Source organism: Notamacropus eugenii, chromosome 4 (assembly GCF_028372415.1).
Source record: "Notamacropus eugenii isolate mMacEug1 chromosome 4, mMacEug1.pri_v2, whole genome shotgun sequence".
In the NCBI taxonomy this organism is placed as follows: domain Eukaryota; kingdom Metazoa; phylum Chordata; class Mammalia; order Diprotodontia; family Macropodidae; genus Notamacropus; species Notamacropus eugenii.
In genome coordinates this window covers 205,178,482-205,199,502 of record NC_092875.1, presented here as the reverse complement: position 1 = coordinate 205,199,502, position 21,021 = coordinate 205,178,482, and the positions used below count along the sequence as shown (strand labels likewise).

Sequence of the window (21,021 nt, the reverse complement as noted above, 5' to 3'; positions counted from 1 at the left end):
CTGATTTTTTTTTTCCTGACAGCTGAGTCAAAGAGACCATACAAATACCATTGACTGTTGATTTGCCATTTTCCTAACAGTCCTCCTTTGCACCATTATATTCTTGATCCCTGGAAGCAAAGTTTAGCAGAGAATAACAGAAAATGTTAGTACTTGGTATTTTCCAATGACTTATGTCACTATGCTGATGCATATTAATCTTGTTAATACTGAGTTTGAAACAGTTCAAGTTTATCCCAGGGTTATTTCACATAGACCATGGTAAGCTATGGAAACTGCTAAGTACACAAAGCACATGTATGAATCTGATTCACATTCTGGTCAGAAAAATGTTATGCCTGAAAGCTTCAGCTGAGCAGAACAGGCAATTTTTCAACCCTTGGAATATCTCTAGCTGTGAGTATTTAATAGAATGTATAGTTTCTATACCACTTTCATGAACTGTCATATATAATATAAAAAATGCTCTTATCTATCTGAGTTACATAAATCATTAGTAACAAGTCGGAGACTAGTCACACTTCAGAGTAACTGACAGGCAAAGGTCTGGGTCTTGTCCATGATTCTGAGGTTTCTGGCAAAATTTAAAAAATGTGAAGTTAAAAGAGGTTAAAGGTTAAAAGATTTCCTGTAATGAATAAATGAATGAATGGAAAAACATTTGTTAAGTACTTATTATATGCTAATCACTGGAGATACAAATAGAAAAATATAGTTCTTTTTCTCAAGGAAAGCAATAGTTAGGGGAGAAAATATGTAAAAAAATCAAACACAAGGTGAGTGGAAAGATCTAGAAATCATAATCCAGGTGAAAGGAAAGCATCCAGATGAATGGCAAGGACCAGGAGTTCTTAAGGTGAATTATTATGCTAGATAATAGTTCCTGGAGATCTGTAGGGCATAGAGAAAGGACAAATGGTGTGACCCAGAATATCTTAGGAAACAGTAGCAAGGCAGATGGTAGGGCATTGTGGTCCTCCATCTTACTAGAAGGATTAGAGTTGTTTACTTCCATCTCATCCAAGTGGTATGAGCAGGTTTGCAGCTCTTCCTAACTGGAAGCCCTGATTGGACCTGGCAGCCTGGGGGTTAGGGAAGGGGTGAAAAGATGGCAAATGGGGAGCGTTCACCTGTTGATGAATCTAACCACTGCCAAACCATCCCAGAAACCTCTGTTTTCTCAAAGAAGTATGTTCTTTGCAAAGAACCTGCTCTTTTGAAATATTTGTGGTTATAATTGGATCTTATTGCTTATCTAATTGCCAATAAACTGATGGATTTAATTCTTTATAAGATCTGTAGAAAGATAGCTAAAAAAATTTCCAAAGAGTAGGATTGAATAAGTAGAGGGAAGCATTTATTTTGCAAAGAAGTATTCATTGATGTATTGGGAAATTATAATTCTTAATTTATATCTTTTTGGCTAAATCCATTGTAAGCAAGTAAAATAATTGGATTGATAAAGGACATATATCTATAGCTATCTCTGTCTATTTATCTGTTTATCTATCATCTATCTATCTATCTATGCATCTATGTAAAGATCTATTTGTTATAGATATATCTAAATTGAACCATTTTTTCAGCTATCACAGTAGTAAAATATAAACATTTCTCAATCTGGAGTAAGAGAATTTGGATTTATAGACTAGCTCTGCTCCATATTACCTTCTTGATGTTGATGAAATTACTTCATCTCTTTGGGCCTTACTTTCCTTAGCTAAATGATAGTCTATTGCTTTAAAATCTATGGTCTTATGAAACTACTATTGTGGGTGGTCACATTGCAGAAACGTCATAGAATTCAATCCCTGGGTTGTTTTGCTGTATTTTAGACACCATTGGGTTAGAATGTGCCAGTTGTCATAATCTGCATGTAAGTCAGCAACTTTTGCACTTTTAAGCTGAGTTTTTTCTATTAATTATGAATAAATCCAAAGTTAGGAATGCCAACTACCAGCTGCCATGGCATCTAGGTGGTGTAGTGGATGGAGTGCTGGGCCTGAAATCAGGAAGACCTGAATTCAAATCAAGTCTTAGACACCTACTAGCTGTGTGACTCTGGGCAGGGTTGTTGTGGGGATCAAATGAGATAATACTTGAAAAGTGCCCACCATAGTGCCTGGCATATGGCAAGCACCATACAAATATTAACTAGTACACAGGACATGTTAAGCATGTTCTGTGGTGCCTTGTCTCCACTTCATGCTGAGCCTTATCTCAACCTTGGACCAACCCTGCTAGCTCCCCAACTATCATCTATATGAAAGATGGAGACACAACAGTAATTGTGACTTATAGTATTGAGGATTTATAAATCAATAAGTTAAAATGGCTTACAATTTTGCACACCTTTCATAAGAAAATAGGATTTGGGCTAATAGTCAGAAACCATATTTGATACAGACCCTTGTGTCATACACAATAATAATAATAATACCCAACATGACATGAACAAAGTGGCACAAGCCTTTGGTTCCTTTCCTAATTGGAGGAGTATAAGAGACTACACTTGCCATCACTTTAGGGTCTTTTTGTCTCTACTGATTCATATTTGCTTTTGCTTTTCTCACTATCTATGTCTCCGACCTTCTGCTCTGTAACTTTGGCCAAGATAAAATCCTTCGTTCCCAATATTAATCTGCACTTCATTTTTATCTCTATCCTAGATCTACTGATTCTGATTTCTAGTTCTACTTCCTTAAATACCATATAGGTATTCAATTTGAAAAGTCACTCTGATAGTAATGGCAAAAAAGAGGAAAATCTGTATCAATGACTTTGGTTCTTTATTAAAATGTCAAGAAAATATCTAGCAGAACTGAATCTGATGACATTTTAATACTCCAGTGCATCTGTGATCTCCTCTGTATTGGTATTCTGTCCAGTGACTGAGATTACACATCAATCATGTCTTCCCAGTGTATATGAAACTTATCCATATGCACCTATGAAGTAACAACAGGGGGTCCAACCAATGTCCAAGAGACTTTCTTCACATTCTCTTGAAATTGCAAGGATAGCCGTGGAGATAATGGGCCATCCCTTCCTTTCATTATGCTATGATCCATCTTTTTTTCTGGTTATACAATTCTCAAATGTCCTCGATGATGATGGCTTAATAATCAGGACTGACATTTAAGAAAATATCCTGATGACTCATCATTGATACTGTAAGCTTTCTGATAAAATCTCCATGTGTACTGGGGTAGTAATTTATCTTATTTTCTTTTAAGTTAGGTTATTCCATTTTTTGCTCAGTTTAGTTAGACAAAGAGTGATTTACCACTCTATGCAAGGCATTGTAGTTGGTGCTGTTGAGGAAGCAAAAATAAGATATGATGTCTATAAAAACAGCTTATCATTTAGTAGCAGAGATAAAATATGTGCACAGATTATGGAAATATTAAAAGAGCTATGTGCCCAAAGATAGGTAAAATTAAAAATTCCATGAGAGTCATGGGAAGGATGGAAGAACAAACATTTTTCTTGGATTCCTGCTTTGTCCCCATCACCACTTAACTTACCATACTTGTGGATGAATGAATAAAAATATTTATCAATAAAAAGAAATAGCTTTTTTATAGAATTTTGAAATTTACAAAAAAACCTTTATGTATGTTATTTCACTTGACCTTTCCAATAACTCTTTGAAGTAGATACTATTATTATCCCCATTTTATATATTAGGAAAATGAGACTGAGAAAGGACAAGTGATTTGCCCAGAGATTTGCCCTTACACAATTAGTAAGCATCAGAGTCAGATTTTGAACTCAGGTCTTCCTGACTCCTAAATCCAATATTTTACTATACAAGTAGCTACCTATAGGAAGTGCTCACCATTTGTCAATTAACATGGTAATCACTGGAGATACAAATAGGAGAAGTGAGATAGTCCCTACGCTTACAGAGCTCATATCCTAATCAGGAGAGACAAGAAATAAAACAAGATTTAGCTTCTTGGAAGATAAAAAGGTCTAGAAATACTAAAGATAAAGTAGCAGGGGCTGATGGCAAGGACTACAGGTCCTTAGGTCATATCAGTAGATCAGAAGACAACGCCAGAGATCTACAGGGCACAGAAGCAAGGTAGATGGTAAGGGCTGAGGGACTTTAGGAGTAAGTAACATTGCAGGAAACTAGACGGTACAGTGAAGAGAGTACTGGATCTAGAGTCAGAAGATTTGAGTTACAATTCTGACTCAGAAACTTATGCTGTGTGACCCTGAGCTGGTCACTTAACTCTGTCTGCCTCAGTTTCTTTATTCGTCAAGTGGGGGGATAATAATAACAACACCTCCTTCCCAGGGGAGATGTATGACAAAATGAGATAATATTTATAATGTCCATTTCAAAAATTAAAGCACTATATAAAATGCTAACTGTCATCATCATCATCATCATCATCATCATCATCATCATCATCATCATCTGATGAGGTCTAGCTGTCCTTTGTCTTATACAAAGGGATATTTTTGGTGACTTCCATATGATCCAGACTATATGAGTAGAAAAGCATAGACTTTGAGTGGACTGGGCTAAAGCAGGAGCTGAGGAGGGAAGTCAAAGGAGAAAGGAGCCTCTGGAGTTGTTGGGATTCATTTGGTTCTATGAGAATGTAAAGACTTGGAGGATGGGAAATGGATCATTTTTTAAATCCTTGCATCCCCTCCCCCCAGTATCTTTCAGAATGTAAGTGCTTAGTAAATATTTGTTAACTGAGGAGGTAATAAGCAGGATATGTTTGGAAAATGTCAAATATTCAAAGGCACAGTGTAAGAAGACTAAAAGAAGAGCTATCCAAAAATTCATAGGAGACAGAAATCTAAGAAAGGGATGAGAGATAGGATCGATGTCATCAGATATCTATATAAAAATGAACAAAATATGAACAACAAGCAAGGTAAATACAGAATCTTATGTAATTAAGCAGAATTTAACACAATATTTTCACCACTTTTGCAAAGATATTTTGGTTGAAAAAAAATTTCACAAATGCAGTATGGAGGCATGGCTGGGTAGTAGTTTATCTCGAAAAGGTCTAGGGATCTTAGTGGACTGCAAGCTCAATACAAGTTATCAGCATGCTGTTACACTCAAAAGGCAATGTTATCTTAGGCTGCATTGAGTTGTGTCCTAAGCCATGGAGGTGATCGTTTCATTGTATAATGGACTAATCAGACTACATTTGCAAAGTTGTGTTCCATCTTGAATGCCATATTTTATGAAGGGAATTGATAAGGTTGGTTGTTGGTTGTTGTCCTTCATTTTTGAAAAGGACTAAAATTACAAAGTAAGTGTGTCTGATTGTGGCTGATCAGACCAATAGGAGCTTAGAAGGCTCTTCCACAGCTTGGGCACAAATAATCCATATCAACATTTGGAATGGAGATGGCTCTAAATTTGTGCATCTCACATTTCTTTTGATCTACTGCATTTCTGCTTTGCTCCTCCAGAGGAAAGCAATTATGATAGTGAAGGATCTTGAGATCAGATCATATGAGAAGTGATTAAAGTACTATGAATAATTATCCCGTAGAAAGGAATACTTAGTGGGGATATGATAGCTGTCTTCAGATATCTGAAGGGGTACAAGAAGGGTGATGTATTTTATTCACACCTGAATCTAAGGGGGAGAAACTAGAAACAATAAACAGAAATTGTTGAGAGAGAAATTGAAGTTTAGTAATCCACAAGCATGTGGTTTGTCCCTACTGCATACCCGGCATGATACAAGGTGTTGTGGATACAAATACAAAATATGAGTCAAAGAAAAAAAAGAAAACTTCTTGGCATTTAAAGTTATTTCAAAGTGGAATGCTCTGTCTTTGGAGGTAGTGGGCTCCTCATTCCTGGAGACCTTCAAGCAAAGTCTAGATAAACACTTGTTAGGCATGTTGAGGTGGGTATTCTTGTTTTCATGTATGTTAGACTAGACGCCTTATGAGATCTCACCTCTGATATTTTATGATTCTGAGTTGTTGCAATCTAGGTGTACTACTTGTTAATATCCATGTAAATGATTATTGGGAAGCGTAGTAAATATATCTCAAGGCAATAATGAATAAAAACATCAAGAAAGAAGACAATTAAATTTTCACATCTTCTCTAGTTTATTGGTGTTTAAAAACCTAAAAGTTAATAGTTTAAATGAATAAATTATCTTCCCATTGATGCAACTGACATTTTTTTCTTTCTTGCTCTAGACAGCACAGACAGTCCTCGTGGTAGTAGTTGTATTTGGCATATCCTGGTTGCCACATCATGTGATTCACCTCTGGGCTGAATTCGGAGTCTTTCCATTGACCACAGCCTCCTTCTTATTCAGAATCACAGCACACTGCCTGGCTTACAGCAATTCTTCTGTTAATCCTATAATATATGGGTTCCTTTCTGAAAATTTTAGGAAGGCTTACAAGCAAGTTTTTAAGTGTCAGATTGGCAGCGAATCACCGCAGAATGATGCTAAAGAAAATAAAAGTCGGATAGAGACCCCTCCATCAACCAACTGTACCCATGTGTGAGTCAAACAAATGATGTATTCAGGTATTGTTGGATTTCATGCAAGTGGACCAGAATTACAGAAAACAAAGCACAATCACCTCCTGGAGAAATCTGCAACTAAATCTTGATTTAAAAATTGGCTTCATTACTGACATTCTGTATGTACTAGTTTGTAAATTCTATTACCTTGCATTCGTAAGGTTTCTTAGATCATGAGAAAAACTTTTGGAAGATTCAATTTCAGAAAAGCAGCTTCTTTCTCTTCGAAAAAGACATCCTATGGAAATGAGAAAAGAAATGGTTTTTGTTGTATTTCTCTATAGGGAAAGTTAAATAGCAGTCCCATGGATTCTTTCAATTTTCTATTAACTAACTTACCAGTTCCACCAACATAAAATGAGGTGTTTGTGAGGTAGATTTGACAACAAAACTATGTCACAGAAATAATGTTTAATTTCTTTGACTTCAAGAGAAGTACTTACCTTTTAGAGGTTATGCATCAAGACATTTTCGTAGTGATGGAAAGAACTTGGATTTGGAGAGAGGGGATCTAAGATCACGTTATAGTCATTTACTTCCTTTGTGATCCTAGGCAAACCATTTCATTTCTAAGCACCTCAAGTCTTCAAATATAAGATGAAGGTGGTGGTGGACAAGAGAATGTCTAAGCCCTAAATTCTATGAACCTTTCTTAATCTTGGATATGCCATCAAGTTTGGATTTGAATTTATGATGTCTTGGCTTTTAAAAGCAAACTTGGCACTTAACTTGAGTGAGACTAAGGAATTATACCTTTATCTCCAATGGTCAGATTTATACAATATACAAAGCGTTCACATGAGTGCTGGAGCATCTGTATTATCCGTGGTGTGAGAGTTCTTGACCTTATTCGACAGTGATGCAGAAAATTAATGTGATTTCAACAGGATGAGTAAAACTTTAAACTTTAGCTTGTTAATATCTAAAGGACTTGGCATCAGTAGGCACTTTAAATTAATCAGTGCCCATGAAGTCAATGATGCAGAATAGGCCAAATCTCAACATAAGACTACAAATCATGTTTACCTTGCTGTTAATAGAAAGTATACATGAATTTGGAGAGCTAAAGTGAGGATTCAGGGCTTTGTCCAGGTACTTACTGAAGTATGGAAATTTTTAACAGTGCATGTCTCCTCTTATGTCTGAGAAGATGTGTGTGGAGATATAGCTATGTGGCAAAGAACTGGGTCAAGCATAGTCCTGTGCAATAATATTTGTTCCTAGAGGAGATAATGCTTTTTAAAGCTCACTAAAAATCTGGCTCAAGTTGTGCCAAGCCTAGAGGCCTGTATTGGGCTACCCGAGTCTTTCTTACCTGTCCAGGTCTTCGGCTGGCCACGCCGGATGCACATATGAGAGAAAGGACGTTCCAGAGTCAAACAGGGGTTGAGCTTTATTACAGGGTTTCGGTTACAAGTGCAGGGGGTCTTCTTTCTTAGGACGAAGAGGGGGAGATTTCCTAAGAAGGCTAAGCTTAAGGGATTGGAAGTAGAAGTACAAGCGGGGAGAGAGGGGGAGGGGAGAGAGGAAAGAAAAGAAGCAGAGCCCTACTTTTCTCTTTGGCTCCACACGTGCTAAGAGAGCTTTTAGGCTTCCTCAATCCTACTTAATCTTCAGCCACACAGTTTGCATCTCAATACCATGCTGTTAGGTAACTAGGTGTGCTCCAATCCGGGACGACCTCGAGGGCAGGGAGACTCCACCCATCAGGTATCTCCGGGGGAGAGGCGGAAATATCCGAGCTGGCCGAGCTAGCTCGGTCTGACCTTCTCGAACCCCCGCTGTTCATGGAGGGCCTCGTAAGACTCTAAGATTTAGAAGTCCCTCTTTTACCTGCCCGAGACTGTCCACACGGAATTGAGCTTCCAGTCCCAACAAAGTTGCATTAGTTTGGAAAAAAGACTAATCTTTGGAGTGAATTTATCTTTGTTCTGTGCTGTCTAAGCAGAGCAGATGTATTAGCATTTTATTATGATGATCTTTCCCAATGATTTCCCTTTTGCAACTTTCAGCTGGATATAAAAGTATGGATGTTAGTGTTTGGAATATAATATTCATGGTAATTTAAATATGTATTGACATTTACCCTAGAAAATAGTGTGAAAAAATATAAAATTACTCCCAGACTGTGAGAATTCAGTGTATTCTTGGCACAGGAAACTTAAGACCAAATGAGTCTTTTTTTTCCTTTGAAGTATTTTTGTGCATTATCTAAGTCCATCAAAGCATACCAGTCCAATAAAATAGCAGCATGTAAATATGAATTAATCTTAAACCTGTCATTGCTGCCTCATCATATGCTTCACCAACTGATTAGCTTCTTTTCAATAACATATTTTCAGTGAATGGATTGAACTGTTTTTTTTCCCCTTAACTATTCTGACAATAAGCAGTGTTTCTTTATGATATATCATGAATTATGTCTCTGAGCAGTATATAAATTGTTAGCAAGATCAATAAAATGTGAGTTGGGATATATTCATGGACCCAAGGTAGAAGTGTTATGTATGGGTCTTTCGCAAAGTAATTTTGTGTATTTTATTAGACATGCCATAAAAAGTATATTATCCTGAAAGTGATACTGAGAATACTTTTCAGGGCTTTAAAATCTCCTTTCAAAATGTCAAAGCAGCTTCACCTTACATATATATTTGTGAGTAAACTTTGACAGCAGTGTAGAGTGGTACCTGGGTAGGAATACAGACTTGGCTGATCAGATGGGATCCTTAACCATTCTCTCTGTCAAGCCGTAGAGGGGAGAACACGATGATTATAATTCTCTGAGCTGTTATTTGCTGAGTTATGTTGAGCATCAGTTTTTTCTTGCTTTTCTACTTCCATATTCCTACCCAGCTGCTTTTGCTCTAGGATGAGCTGTAGCCTGAGTGTAATATTTTAATACAAACAATCATAAATGATATTTATAAATCTCTGAGCCCTGGACTAGTTGCTTTATGTTCAAACACAAATTCAAGTAATTTCATGTTATAGCCAGAGAGAATATCCATATCTGTATCTACTTTGTCTTGGCAGTTTCTCTTGTCAATATTTTATAGTATAACATACTTACAATAAATCCTTTTAAAAATAATTGTAATCCATACTCTTAGACCCTGGATCTGTGGTTCAGATGAAAATTTCCAGATATTAATAAATATTAGCGAGCAAGAGGATGGTTGTAGATTTAAGATATAAAGGAACATCTTCCCCATCCCCCGGAATGCTTCACTAGCCTTTTGCCATTAGATATTTTCTGATTAATTTCTAAACTAGAATTAATCTGATAATTGTTGAAGCACTTGCTCTTTAGGCATTAAATAAACCCCCCAACCCCCAATGCATTCCTTTTCTTCCAGCAAATCTGAAAGAGAAATATAGTATTTGTCTTTAATGTCTGGTTGCCTGAGAAGCATGTTTACAGCCTAACTTCAAAGATGATGGATACTTTCCTCTTCAATTGAACCTTCTCTGTGCTCCAAGGCAGCTGCTCTTTAGTGTGTGTATTTTTTTTTTAAACTTACACTGAGGGATATAGAATCTGCAGCATTTAAAATAACTCTGAGATGCTTTTTTATGTGTGAAAGTAAACTTTTGCAACTTCCCCTGATGAATATAAGGGTAAGAAAGACTTTCCCACAACCAGATATGCAAGAGAAATCTTAGAACTGTCCGTTCCCCTTACTTCTGGATAGGTTTCTACAACCAAAGCAGAGGGAGGAGTTGGGATATTTTTCAGATAATTTAATTAACACATCTACCTTTCCCCTGGATTAGCTGCATTCTGTACATTGTAAGTGTACTATAGCATACTTACGTTTATCCTCTTTTCTCTTTTATTTTTAGCAGGCAAATTCTTCTCTTTTTGCAGTTCTAATTGTTTTTCACAACAGATACACACTAACCTTAAATTTTCATCTTAAACCAAAGAAAAATCTTGTTCTCTCTCTCTCTCTCTCTCTCTCTCTCTCTCTCTCTCTCTCTCTCCCCCCCCGTCTCTCTCTCTCTCTCTCTCTCTCTCTCTCTCTCTCTCTCTCTCTCTCTCTCTCTCTCTCTCTCTCTCTCTCTCTCTCTCTCCCTCCCTCTCTTTCTCTCTGTCTGTCTCCCTCTGTCTCTCACACACGCACACTTGTACATATACATATACATATATATATAATATATATGAAATAGGAAAGCACATTTTCGAATTAAATGACTTTGTGGAACATTCAATAGAAAAAAAAACTTCTTTGCTGTTTTATACCGTAATATTGTAGAAAATCATGTTTGCTGAATTCCTTCAAAAGCAAAGAGAAGGGAGCAATGTTAATTATAGAAAATTCACCAATTTCTTGGGTCAGGTTACTTTTTATGTAAAAGATGTCATTTATGTAGTTTTCTATTTCCCCTTTCCCTAGAGTAACATGAAGCACAACTTTTGCTCATATATTTTTTAAACATCAATTTTAGGGATCCTTCATAAAATGACATTCTATATCTTTGTCAATATCCATCACAGGAAGTATTTATTATATGGGAATTATATGGGAATTTCCTTTTTTTTTTTTTAGCACTGTGAAATAGATAGATGGAATTTATTTCTGCCCTCTTAAGAGTTTACAGTTGAAATCTATTAGATTATACATATGTATACATACATATATATAGAATCTGCAAGATTCTACATATGTATATGTACTGCATGTATATATTCTCTGCTATTTTTGTTAAGCTTAGTCACACTTGTCATTACCATTTTGAAGGGATTTAAAGATGACTAGAAACTGACCCTTTCTCATACATTCCAGTGGACTAAATCTTCTAGCTCTTCTCTCATTCCAGTGTAAAAAGAAACAAAATAAAAGCAAAAGATACATATGAACATATATGTACATACATGTATAATAAGGTGTATTGTTAATGTATTTTTGCTTAATTTCAAAATCTTTCCCACCTATTAATACATCCATGTGACCTGCTTAAATCACATGGAAGTCTAAGTCACATGTGGTGGGAAGAGATTGCTGAATGGGTAGAACAGGAAGAGTGGAGCAAAACTGGGAGGAAGTTTGTAAGAGCAGTTAGAGCAGAGGGAGAGAGAGAGGACAGAGGCAGGCAGACAGTTAGTGTGAGTGTTTGCTTGTGGGAAGGCCTCATCAGGGGTGGAGGTGGGGGTGGGGGAAGGCATTGTCCCCTGAAGTGCTAATGTGTATTGACTTCTTGGTTACTATGACAGATTTGACTTTCTGGTGTTGGGATTTGGTTTTCTGGTGTCTCAATAAATGTTTTTCTTTTGCTTTCAATATAGAGAGTCTGTTATACTTTGTAATTCAGAACTATGCTGGCATAGTCATAGTCCCCATTGGTGTTGTGAATATTACCTTGGAAATACACATGGTAAAAATGAAAAATTCTATATTTTAGATCAAGGGCTCTTAACTTCCTTTGTATTATGGACCCCCTGGCAGTCTGGTAAAACTTTTTCCCCTCTTCTCATACTAATATTTTTAGATAATTGAAGGAAATGCTAAATTTAAGTTAGAGGCTAGTGAAAATAAAAATATAATTTTTTTTCCCATCCAAGTTTCCAGACCTCTTGAAGTTGACCCATATACTCTCTTATGTTAGAGGCACATGAGGCCTCGAGGCCACAGGTTCTCTACCCCTGATTCTAGTAATTTTTTGGATGGGCAATATTCTATGAGTTTCTTTAAGGAAGCAGTGGAAAAAAATGACTTCCCCAGTTCACCTACCTACCCATAGTACTTCAGGTTTGGACATAGTGACAAATTCTTTACATTGGGTTTATTTTGGTGTACTGGACAAATGAAGTTCCTGAGGGATTTAGATAGGCCTGTTTGCAAAAGGATTTTCCTGACAAAGATTTCCAAATAATTGCCCCAAGGGGAGTAAGGAGATAGGCCTCTGAAAACATGATTCTTACTAAAGGTGAAAGGGAAACCTTGATCATTGTCAGAGAAACATTTAGTCCTTAAATTAGTAAGCAAAATCTTTCCATGTTTTGGAGCTATGAAATTGTGAAGGTAATTCAAGTATGTTTGTAAAATAAAAAGCAACCATTTATTTTGTGATTATCTTATTCCGTTTCCTTCCTTAACCTTTACCTCTTGGCAATGAAAGCTTTGAACGAATACTAATTTATGTACTCATGCCACCAAGAAACAGAGATTTGCTCTTTTCCCAGTGGATGCCACTAAGATTTTTGTTTACCTGGTTGGGACCAGCTTTCATGGTAGTACTTGATCTTGCCCTGTGCCACAGTAGCTACCATAGCCATGTTCATGAGCTCAAAAAAATAGGGAAACCTATGAAAAAATTAAAATGTAGATTGAAAAAAGAAAGTTCACCTATATGGTCACTTTTTTTTTCTATTTTTAAAAGAAGTATTAAGGAAAAGGTATTCAAAATCTGTTACATTTGATTTTAAATGCTGTTTAATTTGAATGTGTACGTGTCTTTTGTGATCTTTGAATTTTTTGTTTATTCAGCTTTCAAGTAAAACAACTTTATTATCTCTGAGAGATAAGTGCTATTTGCATTGTCCTAAATGTTTTTTCAATAAAGAAATATTTCCTGTAGGCAAAAATTGTGTGAATTATGGAAAAAAATCTATATTTATTCTGTTTTTAAACTATAAATTGTTTAGTGCGTACTCTGTGTATGACTGCTGAGCATGGTTATATTTATACCTGAAAACATTTATACATTATCTAAAGAACTGGTAATGGAACTCTTTTGTACAGATATAACTGTAGCATGCACACAAATTCATTGAAAGCAGCTAAAATTATGAGTCTATATTTAGTCAACCTAGGGTAGTGTTCAGTCATTCTGAATTATTGTACTACTGTGTTCTGCATGATTCCCAGTGGGTTTTTATCATGTGATATTGCATATAATTGTAATGCATTGAAAAATAAAAAATCCCTGCTTCTCAATGTGTCCTAATATGAAAATCCCCACTCCTCCAATCGACAAGAATAAACTACCTACAAAATATAGTGTGTTGGCATAGAACAGGTGTTCATTTTTTACTTGTTGAATTGCATTGTGCCCCACTACTACCTTTATTAGTTGAGAACCTATAAGCTAGCAGTATATGATCTATTATGCCTACAAATTTTGATCTCTTCCACTTTAGATTGTGTCAAGGTGATGTCAAAGTATACAAATTAGAAATGTTAGTTTGGTGGTTTGGTGTCTTGAAAATAAGGTATCCAAAGGAGTTGAATGAAATGTTTATTTTTTGGAAAAAGACAATCTTTACTCAGTGCTGATATATAATCAGTTCAGCCTCAAATTAAATGGATTTAGTGAAACCATTCAAGTCAAGTATATGTTGTAATGTACACAGAACTGTCTTTGGTGAACTAATTTTTCCCTCCACTTTTCATTTAGTTCTTTTAATCTGACATAAATATAACTGTAGCCCTTCCAAAGTTGACATAGATCGATCTTATAAAGGCTTTCAATCAATTTAAGCACAGTCTTCATTAGGTGAGATGTTTCCTTATTCAAGTCCAAATTGGCAGTATCCAAGGGAGGAGGAGAACATTTTATAACACAATGCTGTCTTATAAGAATCATTAAAAAATTTGGAATAATATTGAGGTTTTTTGTTTCTTCAAAGGTGAGAAACTATATACTTCAAAACTGCTAAGAAGTTGGATAATAGTAGCTACAATCAGGATCCAAAGAGTTCTTAGACTAGAAAAATGGGTTGAACTTGAAGAAAGTAAATTTAATAAGAATTATGATTGAATCATGTACCTATATGAGTATGAGAAGGATTTGTGACTTTCTTAGCCTTGAGTAACTCCCTCCTCCCATGATAACTATAACCCATTTTTAAGTTATTTGACAAGTCCTACAGAGTTGCTTGAGACACATAGAGGTTAATGGAGCCACTTTGTTAGTAAGCAGTGGTGGAATTTGAATCCAGATCTTCTTGAATTCAAGTCTAACTCTAGATCCACAAGACCTTGCTAAGTCCTCACTCCTCCACCCCCATACTGTTTTTGAACAGACTAATAATTTCATTGGTCTGAAAATTCTCCATATTGCAACTCCCTCTGCCAACATCTATAACTCATTTGCAACTTATTTTAGGAACCTAACGGGCCACTGAGAGGTGACATATATTGCCCTTGGTCATATAGGTAGTTTCTGTTGTTTTGTTTGTCCTTCATTCTCCAAGAGGACCATGACATCAAGATGATGACATGACTTGCAGTTGACTTTGAGTAAGGTAGGACTGTGTAGAAAGGTAGGATGTGAGACCAGCTTTTCTTGTTTCTTAGACCTGCTCTCTACCCACTACTTCAAGTTATCTAAGTCTTACACCTTGCTTCCCCATATCAAATAAATACATCATGGAAAAATGTGGCTAGAGAGAAGATCATATAGCAAAAAAGACTTGAGGAGAATGAGTTCTGTTTGATATTGTATTCCAGAAGCTGATTTCAATCTTCACATCTCCTTCAGAGCGGATTCATGTGTAGAATAAGGAGTTAGACAAGTTTAGTTTAACTGACTAACTTTAACATTTCTTTCAACTCCATATTCCTTGATAATTGTGAGTGGAACTGTCTTGAGAGGTTATCTTCCACTTTTTCTAAGAGTTTTTTGGGAAAAAACCTAATAATCTACAATGGAACTCACAGTAAAACTGATTTATTTTGAAATTGATAATGATGACTTCTTTATACTTTTTGTGAGCTGCAAATAATTTTGAAGCCAAAAGTCAGACTTGTTATTTGCTAAACATCTAACAGGAAAACTATTTTATTATAAATTCATGGTCTGCTAATTTTTTTATTTCTTTCTAATCCATACACATCATTGACAAGATTTTCACGCTGGAAACAAAATATGCTCTCCCAATCTTGATTCCCTTTGGTGGTTATTCTGGATCACTTTTAACTGGTGAACTAATCAGATCTGCCTTTCTTGGCAGTATTCCATGTTGCCCCCCCTGGACATCTAGGATTTCTTGCTACCATTCAGGTCTTTTCTTTCCAGGTTCTAACCTCTCTCTCTTTCAGTTATGGAATAGTAGGAGAAAAAAAAATATTTTCATGTCCTGTCATTGTACTCAAGACTTCAGAAACTTTAAAGGAAACAATTAGCCAGCCTGAGCCATGCTAATGTGATAAGAAAAGAGAAAGCAATCTATGTATATTTTAACAGTGCTTCCTGGAAATAATGACTTCTCTTCTGGAGTCAAAGACATTAATGAGTAAAATGGTGAAAATTCAGGGCAAGAGAAAGGAGAGAGCATGCCAAGTGAAGTGAGTGGGGTTGAAGGTCAGCAGAATCATGCTGTTTCCCTAAAGTCAAATTACCTACTCTGTAGGTATTATCTTCTGTTTGGAAAGACTTATTTTGGGAAGTAAAAAATTTGCATCCTAATTGCTTTATATATTCTTTTATGGAAATGTGTGAACTGTGATTTGAGGATTTTGAAGTCTAGCGATCTGTGAAGACGTTGCCCAATAAAATGCTTGGAGACACTGAGTCAAGGTATTAATGCAAAGAATTATGCTCTCCTCTCTAGAGCCAAAATTGACTATGGCATTTATATCATGGACAGATCCTTGTGAATTTCTTTGTATAAGAATTACCACTATTGTTCCTCTACCATATGCATAGGTTGAATGCATACGTCTTAGAAATCTCTTTCAGAAAGGAAGATTATAGAAACATAAAGAATGCAGATTACATGTACACAAATCACAGGATGCATGGCCTGAAATAACTGCCCAACAAATAAGCTAAAATGTCTCCTACTGAATGCATAATTTCTTAAGATTTGTCTGTTTATTCTAGAAATTAAGTTTTATACATGAAAATGCTGAATGATTGGCATTGTAAACACTCTTGGTCAAAGTCAGATAATTTCTGAAACTATGCATTAGTGTCAGCGAGGTTTAGTACTGAAAGAAACCATAGAGATCCTTGGTGTGATTTGTTTTCTCATTAACCAAGAAAGTATCTACTGTTTATTTCTGTGAAATTGAAAATTGATTTTAATCTTATTTTGTTAAGACTTAAACAAGTTAGCATGGATTTAGTATTCTCCTTTGCTGTATGTGCCTAAATTCCTTGCTCTTGCAAATTCACTCAGGTAACCTTAGATTACTTGAGTCCCTTGGGTGGGTACCTGTATTCTTCTAATTTCCCTCATCATGTACTTTCTAGAGAAATTTGATTATCCTAAAGGTCAATCTCATAAATTTAAAACTGTTGTAGCAACTCCATGGCCTGCAGCATATCTCAGAAATGCTGCAATAAAGCCACTGAAGTGAGTCACACAATTTTTTTGGCTTCCCAGTGCATACAAAAGTTATGTTTATACTATCCTGCAATCTATTAAGTGTGCATTAGTATTGTATCTACAATGTACATACTTTAAAAATACTTTATTGCTAAAAATGCTAACCATCACCTGAACGTTTAGTCAAGTCATAACCTTTACTGGTGGTGGAGGGACTTGCTTAATTGTCGATGGCTGCTGACTGATTAGGGGGGTGGTTTTTGAACGTTGGGATGACTGTGCCAATTTCTTAAACTAAGATAATGAAGTTTGCCACATTAAATGATTCATTTTACTTGATCCTTTAGAGGCCATTGTAAGGTTATTAATTGGCCCGATTTCAATATTTTGGTGTTTCAGGGGGTGGGGGGGCTGAGGAGAGGGAGTGAGACAGGGGAACTACCTATTGGTGGAGCAGTCAGAACACACACAGCATTTATCAGTTAAGTTCCTTGTCTTACATGGGCATGGTTACAATTATGATATAAATATAAATAAAATATAATCAAAAATCACTCATCACCATAACCAATATAGCAATAATGAAAAAATTTGAAATATTGCAAGATTACCAAAATGTGACTTAGAGACATGATGTTAGCACCTGCTTATGGAAAAATGGTGCTGATAGATTTGCTTCATATCTTCAAATATGCTGCTAATATTCAATTTGTAAAAAATCTGCGAAGTGCAATAAAGCCAGGATCAATAAAATGAGGTATGTCTGTAATCCTAGCACCTGAGGACTATTCTCATCATCTGAGAACCGACCTTATCTCCCAATGATGTAATGAGGAGGAGCTGAGATGACATTCATCCCCATCTCCTCATAAAACATTTAGCCATTCAGTAGAGGAAACACTTTCTCAAGGTGTTTCTCTAGATTTTGCTCTGTCATCTTGTTAATCAGTATAAAAGATTCTTTCATACCTAACCTGCGGTCTTGCCCAAGGTGACTTGCCCAAGGTCACACGAGTAGTAAGTAGCAGAGCTAGGGGTTGAACCCTGGCCTTTTGATTACAAATTCAGTGCTCTTTCCTTAGAATCACACTCTCTCTCTAAAATGTAATTCAGTTCTCAACTGGGGAATCATTTGAAGAAAATGATAAGCATAAATCCTGGATGAGTTCGTAAAATAATGATGTAAGTAAACTGCATACTATGTCACCAAAAATGAGCATTTGGCTTTGTTCTAGAGAGCTAATGTCTTCGGGATAGCACCAACCTTTCACCTCATGTTTTGATCCTATGCTTGCCCCTTGGATAACACCCCAAAGGTCCAGTGACCATAATAGGTCTCTCCCAGGACTCACCTATCTTTAATGTCTCCCTCTCCCTTCCAGTACCTTCTGGAGAAGTATTGATTTTTACTGCTGTTTCTTCAAAAACTCATCATCTACTTGATTTTCCGCAGCTGCTGTCTCTGGGGTATTATGTCCTCTGTGATGTTAGGAAATTGAACGGGGCCTCAAAGGGGAAAGAATTTTCATTTATGATTCCATCTCTTGACATTCACTTTATACAGAATCATTAGAAAGTTTTTCTTGTCATCATGCCTGTACCTGCCTTTTCAGGTTTTCCAACAGTTGCTTCTACTTCTATTTTCTGAGGCCAAGTAGAACAAGTTGAATCTCTCACCCATATGATAGCCTTTCAAGTATTTGAGGCCAGTTCTCATGTCTCCTTTCAGTCTTCTTTTCTCTGAACTGAGTTTCTCTAATTTATTTAGCTAAGGCTTATGTGATATAGTCTTCAGTCTTCTCAAGATCCTTGTTCCTGTCTTGTGGATATGCTCTGGCTTACCTATGTCTTCCCCAAAATTGAGTGTCCTGAACTAACAAGGGTACTCTAGATGGGATCTGACTAGGTTAGACCATAATACAACTTTTACCTCCTTTGTTATGGATATGATATAGAGGGTTTTAACTTGCAAATCTGATGTTAAGGCAAGCTCCCCAAAACATTCCAGGAGCAAGTGCTTAAGGCATCCTCAAGTCAACAATTTAAGATAAATTCAGTTGAGAGAGTTGAGGGAGAATTAGGGGATAGATTTCAAGAGAATCTTCAAATCCTAGAACACAAGGTGTTGTGAAGGGAGAAATACTGGGATATCATGAAGCAAGTTTCAGAACCTGAGGGATGGAGTAGGTCAGCACTGGTCCAGGGAGAAACTTCATTACTTGTAAGAAGGCCTGGGGTTTCCACTTTGGCCGGTGGGTAGAGCTGACTCTTATCTTTATTACATTATGGGTTGTCATCATCTGAACCCCTTTTTCATGTTTGTTTTTACTACTTTATCAAAGAGATTGAATGGGGGGAGCTGACATTGCTGCTGGTGAGATATGGCCATATGTATTGAGGATAATCCTTCCTGTGGAGGGAAAAGTTGCATATCCCTCAAAGAGGCTATCTCATGTCCCCAAAATGTAGCTAACAACCACAGAAGCAGCATGGGTAGGGCATTATATTTGAAGTTGGGATCATCTGGGTTCAAGTCTCAGCTTCAGATGCTTGACAGTTGTGGGACTCTGGGCAAGGCACTTTCTTTTTGCCTTAGTTTCCTCATTTGTGAAATGAGAGGATTGTAATTTATGGACTCCAAGGTCCTTTCTATTTCTCAATTTATGACCTTATGATTCTACAAGTTCCTCTTCCTATACCCTTCACAAATCCTTGGGAGGAAATTAGGGATGAAGCAGGGTGTGGGAAAAGGCACAGCATAGTAACCTTAATTGTCCTGGGTAGGGAAAAGAAAAGAAATACAGAGTTGAGTATGTCTCCCATCTTTCCTTTGTCTTTTATCTTCACCTCATACACTTTGAACATCAGTCCTATCCCTTTTTTAAATCTTCTTGTGCTTAATATAGCTAAAAATATTTTTTTTAGTTCTTAGAGGACTATACTATTCTTTTGTATTCCTCCTTAGGGACCAAAACTTCCTCCCATCTATCTCTTTTATATGCCTTTTTTAAAAAATAAATTTTTATTTTATTTCCAGATATGAATTCTCTTACTCCCCTCTCCTTCCCTTTCCCCACTCCTTGAAAAGTTAAGAACAGCAAAACTGAGTATATAAATACATATATATGTGTATATATGTACATATATATGAATGCAAAACAAAATCCCTTATTATCTATGTCCAAAAAAGTTAAAGAAAAAGAAAAAAGAGAAGAAAATAAGCTTCAATGTGCACTCTGCTCTCTATCTGGAAGTGAATAGGATGTTTCATCATCAGTTCTGTGGAACTGTGGTTAGTCACTGTGTTGATCAGAATCACTAGTCCTTCAAAGTTGATTATCTTTACAGTATTGTTATTATTGTATAAATTACTTCCCTGGTTCTGCTCACTTCACTTTGCATCAATCCATACGTGTCTTCTCAGTTTCTGTGAAATCCTCCTCCTCTTCATTTCCTACAGTGTAATAGTATTCCATAACATTCATATCCCATAACTTCTTCAGCCATTTCTGAATTATTGAGCAGGACCTCAATTTGCATTTCTTTGCCACCACAAAAAGATCAATTTGTTTTGAACATATGAACCCTTTCTTTCTTTCTTGGATGTTTCTTGGGAATAGATCTAGTAGTGGTATTGCTGGGCCAAAAGATATGCATAATTTATTGCTGGGCCAAAAGATATGCATAATTTAATAGCTTTTGGATGTAGTTCAAATTACCTTCCAGAATGGTTGGACTAGTCTTCTTTAAACATCAGTAGGCTGATCAGTTTTATTCCCCTGCTCTCTGTTTAAAGCAAAATGACTTTTCCTTTGGTGCCCTTTGCCTTTCCTGTTCCCTACACCTTGTATATATTCCCTTCTCACAACAGATTCTTAGAATCCATGTTTTTCTTCAAAGATCAACTAAAATGCCGCTTCCTGCCCAATATTTTTATCTGATTCTTTCAGTTTACCAGATTCTAGTGTCTTCTCCCATGAAATTATTTTACATTTACTCCCTTGAAATATTGTACTTGTTTATGCAATATACATGCATACATGTATATGTGTGTATTGTTTTCCCTGATCAAGTGTAAATTTCTTGGGGATAGGGACTCATTTGTTTTTATCTTTGCATCCACAGAACATCACCCAGTCCATAATTCTTAGTACATATTAAATAAATGCTTATTAATTGATCTACATTGTTTCCTGTTGAC

General features: G+C 36.2%; 1 protein-coding gene across 2 annotated transcripts in view; it reads left to right on the top strand.

The window, feature by feature from the left end:
* GALR1 (galanin receptor 1) overlaps positions 1–21,021 on the top strand; it is an 86,222-nt gene that overhangs the window by 25,117 nt on the left and 40,084 nt on the right. Inside the window, exon 3 of one of the 2 annotated variants that reach the window (XM_072604059.1) lies at positions 6,208–13,482. The exons of the other annotated variant lie outside the window; for it this stretch is intronic. Within the exon in view, the coding sequence (XP_072460160.1) occupies positions 6,208–6,525 (318 nt within the window). The 3' untranslated portion in view covers positions 6,526–13,482. Of the gene's footprint in view, positions 1–6,207; positions 13,483–21,021 lie in introns of those variants that run through there. 2 annotated transcript variants of the gene reach the window in all.